We start from the raw sequence: 16,420 nt of genomic DNA on the forward strand, positions 1-16,420 counted from the left end.
AGAGTAATCTGTAATTGGCTCTTGTCAGGAATATATAATACTGTGTTCACTGAATTAGATTAAAGACTCCCTTCTTAAAGATCTAATGCTTATTTGTTATGCTCTTCATAATTTAAGTTACTTTTGTATAAATTAGCATGTGTGTGAGGTCCAGTAAGTTGGGGGGGGGGCAGTATTATCATTAAACACATGAGAAAACTGAGGCATGAGACAATAACTTTCCCAAAGTGGAATAAGTTAGCAACGAATCTGTCCCCCAGACTTTCTCATTCCCAGTTTGGTAATTCCTTACTTGTATCATCATATCTAATCCCAAACTTGGCTGCATGTTGCAGCCCAGACCTGTAAATGAACCTCAGAATCCCTGGGGGTCCTTGAACAAGTACAGATTCTTCCCTCCGTTCACCTCTGGCAATGGAAGGACAGTCTCGGTGTGCAGGGCTTAGGAACCTGCATTTTATCAGCATCCCACATGATTATAATGTACACTGAAGTTTGCTGCATGTTTAATGGGACTCAAGAAAGGGAAGCAGTAGGATTTCCCTTCCCTGACACCAAACTATAATAGCAGTGTTCTTATATAGGAAATGCTTACTACCTTCCATAATGTAAATTGATGTAGTAACAAGTTCATCCTGTTAAGAACTTTTCTTCTAAATAAAAATATTGCCGGATTTGTGTGCAGACCTCTTTGGGCTGTAAAAGCATGCTTTTGGTCTTTTACCAAGAAAAATGAGGTGATGTGGCAGCCATACTTTATCACTACTATTAGTATTCATGTTGATGTTCTTTAGCCTCACCAGAGCAGTGATGTTATCATCTAGCAAGGAGGGCTAGACCAGCGGGCAGACTGCTGGCCTGTGTGATCTGTTCTGTTGCCATGGAATTGTTTTAGCTGTGACTCAGATGGCAGATTAAAACACTTGAGTCCAGTCCCAGCATTCTTTCTTGGAATTATACTTGTTTCCCTAGAGCCCTCATAACTGGGTATATTACCTCTGTTTGAGAGAGAACCATTTTCTTCAGAAATTTACGTCCTTACATTCTCTTATTTTTTTATGATATTGTTTTTTTCTTTTTACCACCATATTCTGTCTTTCCAATTTCGTATTTTATTGTTTAGGATATATTCTAAATGAAGTTTCCCATTTTTTCCCTGCCCCCTTCCTTCCATCCTAAATATCATTTCCCAGCTTTCTTTTTCCCAACGTTTAATTATGAAAGTGGCAGATGTACAGAAAAATGGGAAGGACAGTACAATGAACCCCCACATGCCTTACATAAAATAGGCATTTTTTTTTGTTTTTTGTTTTTTTGTTCTTGTTGTTTTTTTTTTTTTGCTGTAACATCTGAAATTAAGTAGTGATATGTCACTTCACTGGTGAACACCTTACTCTGCCTCTCTTTTTTGAAAAATTTTTAAAAATGTTTATTTATTTTTGAGAGAGAGAGAGCATGAGCAGGGGAGGGGCAGAGAGCGAGGGAGACACAGAATCCAATGTAGTCTCCAGGCTCTGAGCTGTCAGCGCAAAACCCGATGCGGGGCTTGAACACACGAAACATGAGATCATGACCTGAGCTGAAGTCTAAAATTATCTGTACCCCATTTGTAATATCTTCCCACTGTATTTTGATTTGATTTTGACCTTCTGCAATGCTTTCTTGTATTTGTTTATATTTGTTCCAAGACAAACATGATATTTCACATCCTATCAGATGATGCTATTAATAATGATACCCATTATCTTCTATTGTATTATTTACTGTAAAATTTTGGTGAAACCAGAAATGAGTTCAGTGCCTATGTTGAGTTTCCTTGTACTGTTTCAGAAAGATTCTTGTGCCATACCCTCTTCCCACCAAATGTGGAATGAAATACTGGCATAAACCCTTTTCATTCTTCTTGCCCTTCTCAATGATAGTGAATTTGCCACTACTAGAATAGTTGGAATTAGCACAAATGACAGACAGAGGAAAATTTGTTTGTAATTATCTTTATTCTTTTCCAGAATAAAGATAAAATTTTCTAGTTTATTAACTAGCATATAATCATCAATATTTATTCATTACACATTGAATACAAAATATTATGGAGTCTATGTAGGTTCCTGAAATTTAGTGGTGATGAAAGTTTACTTATATATACAATATGGCTAAATTATAAATCAAGGTTAATAGGGAATTTGGTTAGAGATACTCTAAACATTAGCTACTTTTACTGGTTAATGTCCAGTGTATTTGGTAAGTCAATATTTTGGAAAGGCATTTGTAATGAGACTTGTGGAGCTTGTAATTTGTATTAACAATAGATTCCTTTCCTGTGCTGTTTGCTCAAGCCTTATATGTTATAAAAGCTTATTGATTAACCAGCTAATTTCTATAAAAATCAATCTCAGAACCAGCTTATTTTGGCTTTAATGCATATTTGATTCATGTAACATTAACATAACTAGAAACAAGTTCAGCACATAAGAATAAAATTGACTAGAAAAGTGATTTGGGGTTCATGATACAAGTATTTTGAGTTAAGTCCAAGTATTCAAGAAATATGTATTAACATTATTGGGTGAGCATGTCTCCCAGATGTAAGGGACATCATGGATAAATGCTAGAAGGTAAAAGCAGAGGCACCTAGGTGGCTCAGTCAGTTAAGCATCCAACTCATGATCTCAGCTCAGGTCTTGATCTCAGGGTCATGGGTTCAAGCCCCATGTTGGGCTCCATGCAGAGCATTGAGCCTACTTTTAAAAAAAGGTGAAAGCAAAAAGACCACATATGAAAAATTATAAGATTTCCCTGGGAAGGGGCACCTGGGTGGCTCAATAAGGTAATCATCCAACTCTTGATTTCAGCTTAGGTCATGATCTCACAGTTGGTGAGGTCAAGCCCTGAGTTAGGCTCTGTGCTGACAGTACAGAGCCTGCTTGGGATTCTCTCTCTCTGCCCTTCCCGCATTTGTGCATGTGTATGCTCGCTCTCTCTCTCTCTCTCTCTCTCTCTCTCTTTCTCTCTCAAAATAGATAAATAAACTTAAAAAAAGAGATATCCCTGGGAAGAGTGAAGATTAAAGAAAAGAGTATGTGAGGCTGGTTAGGTAGGTTGGGAGCAGGGAATAGAAAGTCTTGAAGTCAACAGATGAGTTTATGCTGGAGCAGAGGGCATCTACAACTATCACAAGACTTTTATGGGTAGTATGAGGTTGTAAATTGACATATTTGGAGGAACAGCTTGGTCTTGCTTATAGAGTGGGCTAATGGACAGACCAGGTTTGAACTTGCCAGATATGGTTAAAGGTTTTCTCATAGATACGGAGACAAAAAATGTTGAAGGATGAATGGACAGACTATATTTTCTTGGGGACATGTTTATTAGAACAATATCAAAGTTGAAATAATAAGAATAATGGTTTGGTGATTAGTTCATCCCCAGTGATCTTTTCATTAGGTGTTTACTTCGTCTTACTGATCAACCACTCATTTCTTATCCTGTTAGGTGTATGGTTTGTGTTTCTCCTTTTTATATTTCATTTTAATTAATCCTTTCTAGAACTTCGATATACATTCAGTTTTCTGGTTTTTATTTTCTTTTCTTTTTTATTGTTAAAGTTTATTTTTGAGAGAACGCATAAGCAAGGGAGGGGCAGAGAGAGGGAGAGCGAGAATCCCAAGTAGGGTCTGTGCTGTCAGTGCAGAGCACGACGTAGGGCTTGAACTCATGAACCATGAGATGATGACCTGAACTGAAATCAAAAGTCGGGCGCTTAATGGACTGAGCCACCCAGGCACCCATTTGCTATTTATTTTTAAATTTGAATCTGCCTCTAAATGACTCTTTAACATTATCTTAGCTACATTTACTACTGGCAAAATTCCTCTAGGGATGAGTGTTGGAGTGAAGAATGATTTGCAGTGCATTTGTAGCATGCCAATGTTGCCCCACTAGGGAATCTGAATTAGGTTTCCTTTTTAAATGTAATCAATGCAGGGGCACCTAGGTGGCTGTCTGACTTCAGCTCAGGTCGTGATCTTACTGCTCATGAGTTTGAGCCCCACGTCGGTCTCTGTGCTGATAGCTCAGAGCCTGGAGCCTGCTTCGGATTTTGTGTCTCTCTCTCCCTCTCTGCCCCTCCCCCACTCATTCTCATTCTCTCTCTCAATCAAAAATGAATAAACATTAAAACATTTTAAATGTAATCAATGCATAGCCTTTTGTAGAGAGAGGACAGGTCAGTTGAACTAAGTGATTATAAGCAACCTTAGAACTACCTTAGGAGTATGCTGTTTATCAGTGGAGGCTAAGTAGTGTTTCTGTTTGCAGAATTGAGCCTAGTGTTGAAATAAGTTATTTACATCTACTATATGCCTGTAGCCAGAGAGGTAAACTCTCAGTATAAATGTGCTGCCCCACCAATATCTAATCAAAGTCCTTTTGATTCTTCTTTCAGAATTTTCTCTTTTATCTATTTATTTTAAAAAAATATATAGTTTTCCCATAATTAGTTAAAGTGTTTACTCGCTCCTTTTTGATCTACCTTGATAACCTCTTAACAATCCCTTTTGCCTCTATCGCTGCTCATTCATTTTTCCTCTTCAGGGCTGTCAGACTAATCTTTCTATAATACAGCTTTGGGGCCTATCACTTCCTTGCTTAAAGGTAGTCCGTGGCCTGCCCATGCCTACTAAATACAATCCAAATTGCTTTACCTGTCATTCAAGTTCACCAAAAGTCTGACTTTAACATTCCTTTTCATACTTATTTCCCACTATTTTTCTCAACATCCTCCCATGCTGTCTGCAGAACAGATGACCAACTTTTCCCTACACCCACCTTGGGATTTACCTTCTCTGAATCTTTGCTTATTTTTGCCCCTTCCACTTGTAGTGTCCTCACCCCATCTCTACTCTTTAAAATCCTATGAATCTTGGGGCGCCTGGGTGGCGCAGTCGGTTAAGCGTCCGACTTCAGCCAGGTCACGATCTCACGGTCCGTGAGTTCGAGCCCCGTGTCGGGCTCTGGGCTGATGGCTCAGAGCCTGGAGCCTGTTTCCGATTCTGTGTCTCCCTCTCTGTCTGCCCCTCCCCCGTTCATGCTCTGTCTCTCTCTGTCCCAAAAATAAATAAACGTTGAAAAAAAATGTAAATAAAATCCTATGAATCTTTTAAGGGCTAGTTAGGTCCCATCTCCATTGTGAAAAGTCCCCTGACAGCCCCAGCCTAAAGCCATCTCCTTCTTTTGAACCCCTTTGCTTGTTTTTCATATTAACCGTTTATTGAGAACTCCTATCTGTGAATTATAACAATATCAGGCTATAAATTCTGGGATTTCTTACCCCAAATCAATTGCATACCCAAATCAGGGACCATGTCATTCCCTTCTGTGTAGCCTCCTTTCTCATCCACCCCCCACTGCACCCCCCAAAGGCATGCCTTGCACTGCTCAAAGAAAACTGCTTTGAGGACCTGGTTTGACAGGTTAGTGTATAAAAACTCTGCCTAGTTTTACTTATCGTATCATGTGGCATGTATTCATGGGAGGAAAAATAGAGAAGTCTGTTAGGCTAGTTCTATTTCTTAATAAGTAGTCCTAAATTTAAAGAAAGGTTGTGCTCCAAAATTGTGTTAAATTAGATGTTTGGCATTCAGAATTTAACTTTTAAATTAAAAAAATAAAGTAATTACAATACTATTAATACTGCATACTTCATAAGACAATATTACTCTGATTATTTTTAGCTCGATTTATATGTGGTATTTAAAAGTCTAGGTAAACCTATAAGAGCCTGTTTAATCCATAATGTATCTGATAATACTAAAAAACCTATCCACCATATATATAAAAGTCATTTGGGGGAAATGTATTTAGCATTCTATTTGGAACATCAGGGAGCACACACTCCCCCACCTCCAGCCTCCTGCACATCTCTCGTAGTAAGATCGGGACTCCCCCTTTTACTATCAGACAAGAGACGTGTGATTTATACTCAGGTTCTTGGTGGCCTGTGGCAGCGTTGGCAGGATTCTAGCTGGGAGTTGGTGGGGAGGTGCTGGCATACTGCACCAGCAGTGTCCCAACATGCCTGGATTTTAGGCTGTTTCCTTGTCCTACAAAGTAAATATCATTATCCCTGTTTTGGAGATGAAGAAACTGAGGCTTTATAAAGTTTAGTAACTTGCCTAAGGTCTGTACAAAATTAATAGGAGGCAGAACAAAGATTTTACCCATGACTGTCTACCACTAGTTTCTGTACTGTCTCCACTAACCATGGTGCTTTGTTTCTCACTGTCTTTTTCACAGCCTTGCCCTGCCTTGCCTCTCTGCCCAGAAAGCAGCTAGATTGTATTTTTTGAGTTGTCTAGGGGACAATAGTGGTAATGACTGTAGAGTCAGTCAGACCTGAGTTCTAATCCTGTACCTGCCACTTAATACCTAATAGTATGACCTTGGGCAAATAATTTAACCTGGTAGAGCCTCAGTTTCCCCATCTGTAAAATGGGAATAATATCTACTGTGCACACTTGTGCAGACTAAATGACATTGTATACAAGTACTTTACAGTTTCCAGTACATGGCAGGTGCTCCCTAAGTGGTGGCAGTAGTTATTGTTGCTCTTGTTATTGGATTATAATAAGAGCACAGAAGACAGAGCCAATTAACCTTCTTCCCTCTCCCTTGCTTCTCTTTTTTCTCTTATATCATACAAGAAATCACAATAGGGATAATTATGGGTCTTCTGGTCCACAAAGGTCTGAAATGAAATAAATTTACATTTCAGAGGGACCTCCATATTTGGGGAGTTTAGGGGCCTTTGAGGAGGGGAGTAGGTACATGGCGAGGGAAAAGAGTGTGGGATACTGCTTAGGGTGAAAGGAATGGCAGGGAGAGGGGAGAAGCCAATTGTCTCCTTCTGAATGGCCACTGTCAGACTCACAACCAAATTCGTGCATCGAGTGGCATTAGGATGACTTAGGAAGCCGCATAGTATAGCAGCAGGGCCTGCCTTCAGGCAGCATGTGGAAAGGAGCCATCACTGGGCATTTGGCCAGGTCAGCTGGAAGCTGCCAAAGGACACAAAAGTCTAGAACTGCACATGTATGTTTCTTGAGTGATAATCTCAATAAACCACATGAACGTTTAATATGTATAATAGAGAACTTTGCATGTAGAGAGAACATAACTCCATTTTCAACAATAATGATTTATTTGAAAAATTTAAAGCTGTTTAAAGTATATATCTAGCAAGATAGTGAGTTCTAATAATACTGATCTGTTTCTAATTCTGTAAATTAATTCTGATTTCTGTCTGTCAATGACTATCTTTTCCTGCTCTGCTCTCAGGAAGAAGACAGCTTCCTAGAAAAGGTAATACAATCCATTGGTGGTTATGTGCTTCCTGTGCTTAATTAACACTTAACTGTGGTCCCTGGAATTTGTCCCTAATCTTTCCCATATCAGAGACCTCTGATTCCATGAGAATCCACCAAAGTCCTGCCAGCTGTTTTTAAGTGTGTCTGAAGTATAGAAAAGATATTTACTGCACTGGTGGTCGTTGAGACCCAGTACATAAAAGCAATAGGAGTCAAGTTTCCAAATTTGTATTTTTAAAATGAGAAGTAACTAAAGAGCTGTCTTGATATATGTGAAAGCTCATGAGGTGGAGCAGGGTACCATTCAGCTGTCCTCCATTTCCAATGATAATAAAAACAGAAGTGGATTTGTGTTGTATTAAGAGTGATTTGTGGTTGGTGACAGTAGTCATTAATTACCGAAAGAATGCAGTTATATGGTTAAGAAAGAGTGTAGAATAGAATTATAGAGCTGAACAAGACCATGAGGGATCATCTGGTGTAGCTCTCTGCCTTCAGACAGGGTACTTTTCCCCATTCTAATAGATAAGACAACCAAGGCCCAAGGTTGAAAAACTCACTAAAGTCATACTGCTCCTGGTATCAGGGGTGTGGGGCAGAGGGCACTAGAACCCACATCTCCTGAATACTCAGTCAAGGAACCTAGTAAAGGGCTCCTGTAGTGCTTTGCCACTTCTATCTTCAAGCTGGAGGTTGTCTGGCTCCACACAGGGCTATCACATAGAGAAATGTGGGGTTGAAAACCATTCTTAAAGCGGTGTCACACAGCATCTAACACCATCTCCCCATTTGATGGATTTTAATGCATTTTGATGGTGGAAATGGTGTACTGTTTTTCTGCATTAATTATTAGCGCTAAGGTTTCAAAGTGTGCTTTATTTCCCTTTGAAAATTAAAGTTATCAGGATAATTTGTGGACTTTTGAGAAAGTACTATTTCTTGTGCATGATCTTTCTCTAGACTTCAGAGACACACGTCTGACATTTCATGTTATCACGCATGAATTTGAAAATGGATAGTGGATGATGTATATAACCTACTGACATTTTATTAACCTTTTTAAACCACTAAGGGTTGAGACAGTTCTGCTTCCCGGCCTTTCCTTGTTAATAGCAGGCCATGTTGTCTTTTCATCGCGGACAGTGCCTTGTGTCGCCTTAATGCCTTAGTACAGGAAAAGCACCAGTTGGATGTCAGATTTTTTAAAAAGTACATGAATCAGTGCTGAATAATTTATATATGGTAAGTTTGGAGGCATCTGCTAAATCTGTACATGTGTTGCATTTGGTTCAGAAAATGAGCAGAGTGCATTATGGACAGTGTTTTGATTCAGATACCATGTGGATACCTGGATTTAATACTTGCAACTAGAAAGAAGTTAGTGGATGAGCCCCTGATAAAGTTCTGGCAGCCACAGGGAGCATGAATATCAAGTGATAGACTCCCAGGGAGGGAGGGAAGGAAGGAAGGAAGGAAGGAAGGAAGGAAGAAAGGAAAGAGAGAGAGAGAGAGAAGAAAGAAAGAAAGAAAGAAAGAAAGAAAGAAAGAAAGAAAGAAAGAAAGAAAGAAAGAAAGAGAAAGAAAGAAAGAAGGCAAAATGGATGTGAAGAAAATAGATTTTAAATGGTAACCAACTGTCATGCTCTTTTCTCTTCCTCATTCTCTTAGAAAGGTAAAACAGCTTTAAAACGTCAGCAGTGCTGGTTGAAGAACATAGTGTTAAGCAGAGCCCTCATCTCTGCTCTAGTGTACGCAGTCTTTGGAAGTCGTAAAATGCTTTTCTTTCCCATAAAGCAACATGGCTGGGGTTGGGCTAGAATTTACAGAATTTCCTAAAGTTGAAAGTACACAATTTATAACCTCAAGCTGGAGAAGGGGGGAAGATGCAAAGAATTGGTTACTGTTTTCTCCACTAGAATTTTTCTGAAGGCTGCCCTCAAGGACTTAATCTATTTCAAACACCTTTTTGATATAATTTATATTTGACTATATAAACACAAGATAACTGAGTTTATGTCCCCAGCCATTTCCAAGTTCAGGTTTAGTTGTCACTTTTGGGTTTTTCTCTTAGATTCTTTCAGGAGAATCTAATAGAAAGTAGAAAAGTGAAAGGGGTCACAGCCTTGAGAAATCTGCTGAGTTATTAATATAAAGAATAACTTCTGGACTCAAACCTGGAACTTTTCACAGTATTTTTGGCTCTTGGTATGCTGTATTCGGTTTACTATTTTTGGGCTATGAGTTTAGTGCCTTAAGATTAGACCTTCTATTGAGGCTGAAATATTCATGAATGTAGGTGTAATGTGGAGAATTGTCTTTAATTTCTGTGGACCAGAGAGCCTCATTTAAATCAGCAATGAAAACTGTAATTTTGTGGTAAGACCTGAAAGAATCAGAAGTTAAGTCACCAAAAACCTAAGTAGATGCTGCTCTTCCAAAGTACTGTGTTGACCATTGTAATTTATTGGCCCACAAGTCTCAGTTGGTATGTGCACTCTGCCATGACTGTACTGCTACAGCGCTGGCTCTCCGTGTCACCCTTGAGAGGATTTACCACACACAGTGCATCCAGTGATAAACATAATGAACCCAAATGGAATGCTTACCTGTTAAGCATCTAGAAAACGAGATTCTTTAACTGTGGGAATCAGTATCAAGTGCCTTCTGACCAGGAGTGACCCCAGTGAGAAAAAATGAAAAATCTTAAGAGATGAAGATGAAATTGTACTTACATAAGCAGAATCTGGAGGACATCAAGTTACATACATGTTTTTATTGAGACCGCTTTGATTCTCTTCCTTTTTCATCTATTAGGAGAAATCCCTTCTGCAGATGGTTCCCTTGGATGAAGGTGCCAGTGAGAGACCCCTTCAGGTCCCCAAGGAGATCTGGCTTCTGGTAGATCACTTGTTCAAATATGCCTGCCACCAGGTAAGTGACTATGGGCCTACCCTACAACTTTGGAAGGTGTGTGATACCTCCTGTTGGTATTGTGCTTGTAACTTTTGCAAGCTACCTTCACAGAATAGCACTGTCAGATCGTCTGGGCAGATGGAAGTATCCGTATTTACAGATATGACAATGGAAGCATACAAACTAAGTGATTTAGTTAAGACCACAGTGTAAGTGTAATGGTGGAGCCAGGCCCAAACTGAGCATGCCTGTCTCCTGGCTACACACAATTTCCCCTGGACCACTGTGTACCTCGGTCTATAATGCATGTTTCCCATCTCACATAGGCATTGCAGATTTTAAAGTCCAAAGCCCATTTCTATACTTCTAATATTTCAAGCCCATTTCTTGAATTTGATTTTCATTTTTTAACCCTATCTAAAATATTAGCTACCCCCAAGCCAACCACCCAAAAAGAGAAATTTCTTGGGACTAAATTGAAGGAAAACATTTTTTTTTACCTACTGAAGTGTAATAGAACTCAAAAGCAAGGTTTGGTATGGGCATGCCATTTACTGCTGCCCTAGCATTCCCTAAGTTCAGTATTTAACTGTGGTTCAGCTGTTTGGACTCTGCCTTCTACTTGTCAGAAAGCTAGAAGTGGAAACATCTGGTCTCCCACTGTAGCCATCTAGTCCTCTGCCATATCAGGTATAAGCTAAAACCTGTGGAGATCATTTTCTGGTTTGAAGTAAAATTTCACACGGATTATACAGATGATAAAGGGAAAAGATGCCATTGTCACACCTCCATTCCTAATCACGAGTATGCACATTACACTTCCATTTGCATTGTCACTCTCTTGATCCCTGGATGGATTTCAGATCCTTAGGGCTGATTATCTTGCCTTGTTCCATTTATTGTCATGTCTTTGGTAGGAGGATCTGTTCCAAACCCCTGGAATGCAGGAGGAGTTACAGCAGATCATTGATTGTCTGGATACTAGCATTCCCGAGACAATCCGTATCCTTTTTGACAAAGGCTTAGGAAGCTGGATGAATTCTTGACCAAACTTTTCTTCCCTCCTACATTTGATTTTTGTGTTTCCATCTGTACTTTCTCTCTGTCATCTATTATAAGGTAATCATCAAGTCTGCAGTTGTTTTTCAATTCCTTTCAGGAACTTTTGACTTCTCTCTGTATCAGACTCTTACTGAAAGGAATAAAGGGGTAGGTAACAACAACTTTTAATAAACATGGAGCATAAGACCCACAGCACTGGTACTGTTCTGCTTCAGGCTTTTGATCACTCCTGCCACTATGTATGTTGTCACTAGGACATAAAAGAGAATGGGAAACACTGGGGACTAGTTTCAAGGACTGATCAAGTGTGAACATCATTCTGCATGCCACATTCCCCTGACTCTCAAGTTGAGCCAAACCTCCCAAGAGTCTTTGATCAATTCTGTAACAACTCAGCTGCAGCATACCTGGACCAATAAAATATCAAACCCCAGTTAGGATCAATGTGCCCTGAATAACAGGAAGGAAACTGTCCCTGAGGGGATTGGAGGAAGGAAGCAAATCAGGTCTCTGTGTGGCCTTTTTCCTAGAGCCTCTTTCCCTTGACTTAAGTTGATACAGCTGGCAGTAATCACTCTGTGGCTGAAGCACTGCTCATTTTCCTGGAGGCCCTGCCAGAACCCGTCATCTGTTATGAGCTGTATCAGCGATGCCTTGACTCTGCTCAGGATCCCCAAAACTGTCGACAGGTGAGTTTTACTGCTCTGAGGATGTGCCTGGGGTAAGTTCCCCCATGGAGAAATCAATCTAGCAAAGCCAGGCATGTAGCTAGCTATGTGGTAAGATAGGTCTGGATCTGTTATTCATGGCAGAACACCAGCTTCAAGAGTTGGGACTTATTTATTTATGAGCGGGGGAGGGGCAGAGAGAGAGGGAGACACAGAATCGAAGCAGGCTCTGGGCTCTGAGCTGTCAGCACAGAGCCCGACACAGGGCTTGAACTCATGAACTGTGAGATCATGACCTGAGCTTAAGTCGGACACTTAACCAACTGCGCCACCCAGGTGCCCCGAGAGTTAGGACTCTTAAATTTTAGGTTGTATTATTTCCTATTATAGTTGCCACACTTTTCTAGTTGGCCTACTGAGTAGGGTGGATACCTCTATGTTGGCAGAAGATTGTTTATGAAGCTGAATTCTGGCTGACATTACCAGGAATGGTCGGTGATACTTGTGAGCCTTTCTTCTTTTTGTCTTCTTGGTGTTTTTTTTAAGATTTTATTTTTAAGTCGTCTCTGTAGACAGTGTGGGGCTACACACAACGTGGGGCTCAAACCCACAATCCTGAGATCAAGAGTCACACACTCTGCCAACTGAGCCAGCCAGGCACCCCCTTGGTGTTTGTTTTTAATCTTGAAATAATTTTGATGCACAGTAGCTGAGAATACTTCTCAATCAGGCTAGTGAGTATTGGGAGGAGCTCCCATCCATGCTAAATGACATTACAGAGAAAACCATTCAGCTTGGCAGATGCCATGGATGCGTGTCTGAGGAGATGGGAGAAGACCAGATTAATACCAACCTTCTTGTGAGGTGGGGTGTGCGTGTGACTGTGTGATGACCACGTAGCCTGGTCATTGAGTGTATACACAGGCCAAACAGGATGACCTTTCTGACTTGGAAGTTATTATTTGCAGGTACTCTGTTAGTCATGAGTGAATAAAGGAAAGTTGTGACAGATGAATGGGGTTCTGTATAGGTTGGATTATAAACTACTTCTGTGGCAGCTGTAAGCTCTTCTTACTCCCTTCCTTCACCTGTTCTCACTGCCCACCCTTCCCCCCCCCCCTTTTTTTTAAAAAAAAAACAGGTGATTTCCCAGCTTCCAAGATGCCATAGAAATGTTTTCCATTACTTGATGGCATTCCTTCGAGAACTCTTAAAATTCTCTAAATACAACAATGTCAGCGAAAACATGATCGGTAAGAGTGCTTCATAAGAATGGCAACGTGAGTGGGGGTAGGCTGGTCGGGACAGTCTGTGTATGGTGTACACAGTGTGTTCCTTCCTTCACGTCCAGGCACATAGCAGTTACTTCCCTCCCATTGCCCTTGTCCCCTGGCCCCCCACTTCCTGTCTCTGAGGCTTTGCTTAGGTTGTGTCTGACAAAGGGTTTTACCTTTCCTTTCTCTCACCCTCTAGCTACTCTCTTCACTAGTCTTCTCCTAAGGCCTCCACCCAACCTCATGGCAAGACAGACTCCAAGTGACCGTCAACGTGCTATCCAGTTCCTTCTGGGGTTTCTTGAGAGCGATGAAGACTAATAAGCCTTTACCTCTTACTACTCTCCAAGGTTCTAGAGGCGGAAGGTCTCGGGCACTAAGTATTTCAGAATGGTTTGAAAAGTCATGCCACAGGAAGGGGCAGTTGCAGAATTTTGAGGCTGTTGGCATGAAAAAGTTGTTTCTAGTGCAAAAGGAAAAGAGTTTCCTAATCCCTCCCTTACCATATCCTGCACAGCAAAATACTTTTAGACTCACATTGCCAAGCCAAAGGTACCATATTTTGGTGTTTTTGTGTTCTCTCTTTATAAGGCAAGAGATCTATATCTACACTCCTTTATCTGGGATGTGTTTGTTGCCCTCCTGCCAGCTATCATGATTGTCCTTAGCACCCTAGGCCTAGATTCTGAAATGTTCCCATTCTAGGTCTGCAAGTACTACGTGCTCTAGCTCAGACTAGTCTGTAGTCCTTCGTCTAAAGCACTTTTGCCCGGCCCCCTCCCATATCACCTCTTTGCACTCCACTCCACTAGTACTATTACGTCAAAGGAAGTCTGGGTAAAGCTAGTGACTCCTCGGGTGTCCCCAACAGTGAGTTAACTGTCTACATGTGGTTGTGACATGCATTTGTGCATTTCTACTACAGTGGCATCTGTATGTCTCTGTAACATTGTCCTTGTCATGGATCAACACTAGGTGGAACCGTATTCTCTTGTCTCCAACCACATTGAGTAGCAGAACTTTAGGGACTGTCAGAGATGCCATCCCATTGATGTGAGAGAATCACAATCAGAGTGGAAGCACTTTGAGCGTTTCAAGAGTGAGAATATTCATGTTTGACAGGTCCTGCTTTCTACCATCCCTTTTCTGTTTTTATTCAAATTGTACATGAGCACTCATCCTGGTTTGTCTGTGGGACCTGTTCCCCACTTACACATCCATCTCCAGAGCAATGCTTGCATCACAGTCAAAAAGGCAGTCTGTATCTCAGGTGGGCCTCTCCAGCGATACTGCTCCTTCCTTCAGCAAGGCTGTTGTGGATAACCCTTAGAACCCCCTCTCTGGTCTTCTGAAATACCAGGGAGTAGATGTTGCCCCCTCTCCCGTCAAGGCTGGTTCTGGGCTCTATGACCAGCTCCCCATGGTTTCTAGTCACCTTATCCAGTGTTATGTAAAAGAGACTATGCAGTGGGACCAATGAAGCCCCTTTCTCTCCCACCCAAGACAACCCTCTGAGCATTTCATTCACTCAAGCTCTGTGGGGAGCATTGTTGTTGTTGTTGTTGTTTAATTATTCTGTGTTGGTTGGCAAACCAGCCATCAGCCACTAACTGCAAAACTACCTGATGCAGTTGGCTTCTTCCTGGTTTTCTTTGATTAAAACCACCCTGAGTTAACTCATTCTTGGCTGTTAACATTAAATCCAAGGAGCCTAATGTATAGGCTTTGTGTCTGGTCTTGGGCATTGACTCCTGACTCTTCTAGCACATTGAAGGAGAAAGCCAGGGGAAACACCACTGCTGAATGGTTCTTCAGTTCCCCCCATCTCTTGTAAGTTGAGTTCTGTGGGGAAGAAAAGGTATGTATCCTGTGATATACTGGTTAAATCCTTTCTTGATAGGGAGTTATAGAACTAGGAGTTAAGTTCTCTGTGCCAAACAGCTGCAGATCTGATAGGTCGGAGGCTAGGTATTGAACTTAGTTAATAGAAGATTATAGGCAGAATGCTTTTGCCATCTCCACTAGGCCAGAAGGTGATCATAGAGGCAGATTATAGAATCTGGGGCAAGGTCGTTACACAAAGACAGGACACATTGTCTAGTATATTGCCAACCTGGGACCTTTGGGTGATCAAGGATGTGGTTGGTGGGGGGTGTAGGCAGCATCCTAACTCTTTCCTCATAAGGCAGGCAGATGCACTAAATTTGTTTAGTGCCTCTACGTTTTTCCAGCTCTGGCCCTGGGATGTACACTGCATTAAGTGTTTGAGACAATCTCTAGGTAGGGGAGACAGAAATAGAGTAGACGGAAGAAATCTGCCTCCCTACTGTGCCTACTCCAGCACGCCAACCTCTGATTCCTAAGTAACTCTAATGTGCTATTTATTTCATAGCTCCTGAAGTAAGGAGTTCAGATTCAACTGGTAGAGAAGGACTCCACCTCTATTGTTTTAGGGAAGAAATGGCTCGAACCTATATGGTGACATTGCATTAGTTTCCCTTTCACTGTTTTCTGATTCTTATTCTGTAATTGTTATATTTCTCAAAAATGTCTTGGTCACTAAGCAAAGCTGCTAGTGGGATTCTGTATTTTGTGTCATCTTTTTTATTATAATTTATTGCAAATGTTTTTCTGAATAAATATATGTTGTGTGAAAAATCAGTGTGATCTTGGTAAACGGGGGCTTATGGTCACTGGATCCTACTTGACTGCAGTCCTCACAGCTATGACTGTACTGTTATTTCCTGTCTTACACAGAAATAGAAGAATGCTCGGTATGTTTGCCCCTGGAGGGGAGAAGAAGCCACGTTATTTTCTGAGGCTAATAAAGTCACAGTGCTTCCAGAGGCCAACCCAGGATTCTTATTTTAACTCCAGGGATTCAGGCAACAAAATAACACAATTACCAAAAAGGATGTTCATTGTTTATGCATGTAAATATCACACTGGGTCAGATCCATGATCACTCCAGCCCCAGAAATCTGACAAACCCCAACATACACATTTTGGGAGAACCCAGTTGTCCTTGCCAAAATAGCCTCAGCGGTTTAGACATGTTCCTACAAAGAGCCTGTTTTCACAAAAGTCATTTTGCAACTTTTGAAAACCCATTTTGAAGCTTTATTACCTCTCGGGGGGG

The 16,420-nt window shown here is 41.0% G+C and overlaps 1 protein-coding gene across 3 annotated transcripts in view; it reads left to right on the forward strand.

Annotated features, from left to right (window-relative positions):
• OCRL (OCRL inositol polyphosphate-5-phosphatase) overlaps positions 1-15,939 on the forward strand; it is a 50,212-nt gene extending 34,273 nt beyond the window's left edge. For 2 of the 3 annotated variants that reach the window (XM_043571624.1, XM_043571626.1), the window contains exons 19-24: positions 7,336-7,359; positions 10,179-10,295; positions 11,195-11,279; positions 11,901-12,028; positions 13,149-13,260; positions 13,481-15,939. In XM_043571624.1, coding sequence (XP_043427559.1) covers positions 7,336-7,359; positions 10,179-10,295; positions 11,195-11,279; positions 11,901-12,028; positions 13,149-13,260; positions 13,481-13,602 — 588 coding nt within the window. In that variant the 3' untranslated portion in view covers positions 13,603-15,939. The remainder of the gene's footprint in view (positions 1-7,335; positions 7,360-10,178; positions 10,296-11,194; positions 11,280-11,900; positions 12,029-13,148; positions 13,261-13,480) is intronic. The other variant, XM_043571627.1, reaches the window with a different exon arrangement.
• Positions 15,940-16,420: the final 481 nt, after the last annotated feature.

The sequence above is a fragment of the Prionailurus bengalensis genome, chromosome X (genome assembly GCF_016509475.1).
Source record: "Prionailurus bengalensis isolate Pbe53 chromosome X, Fcat_Pben_1.1_paternal_pri, whole genome shotgun sequence".
Lineage (NCBI taxonomy): Eukaryota > Metazoa > Chordata > Mammalia > Carnivora > Felidae > Prionailurus > Prionailurus bengalensis.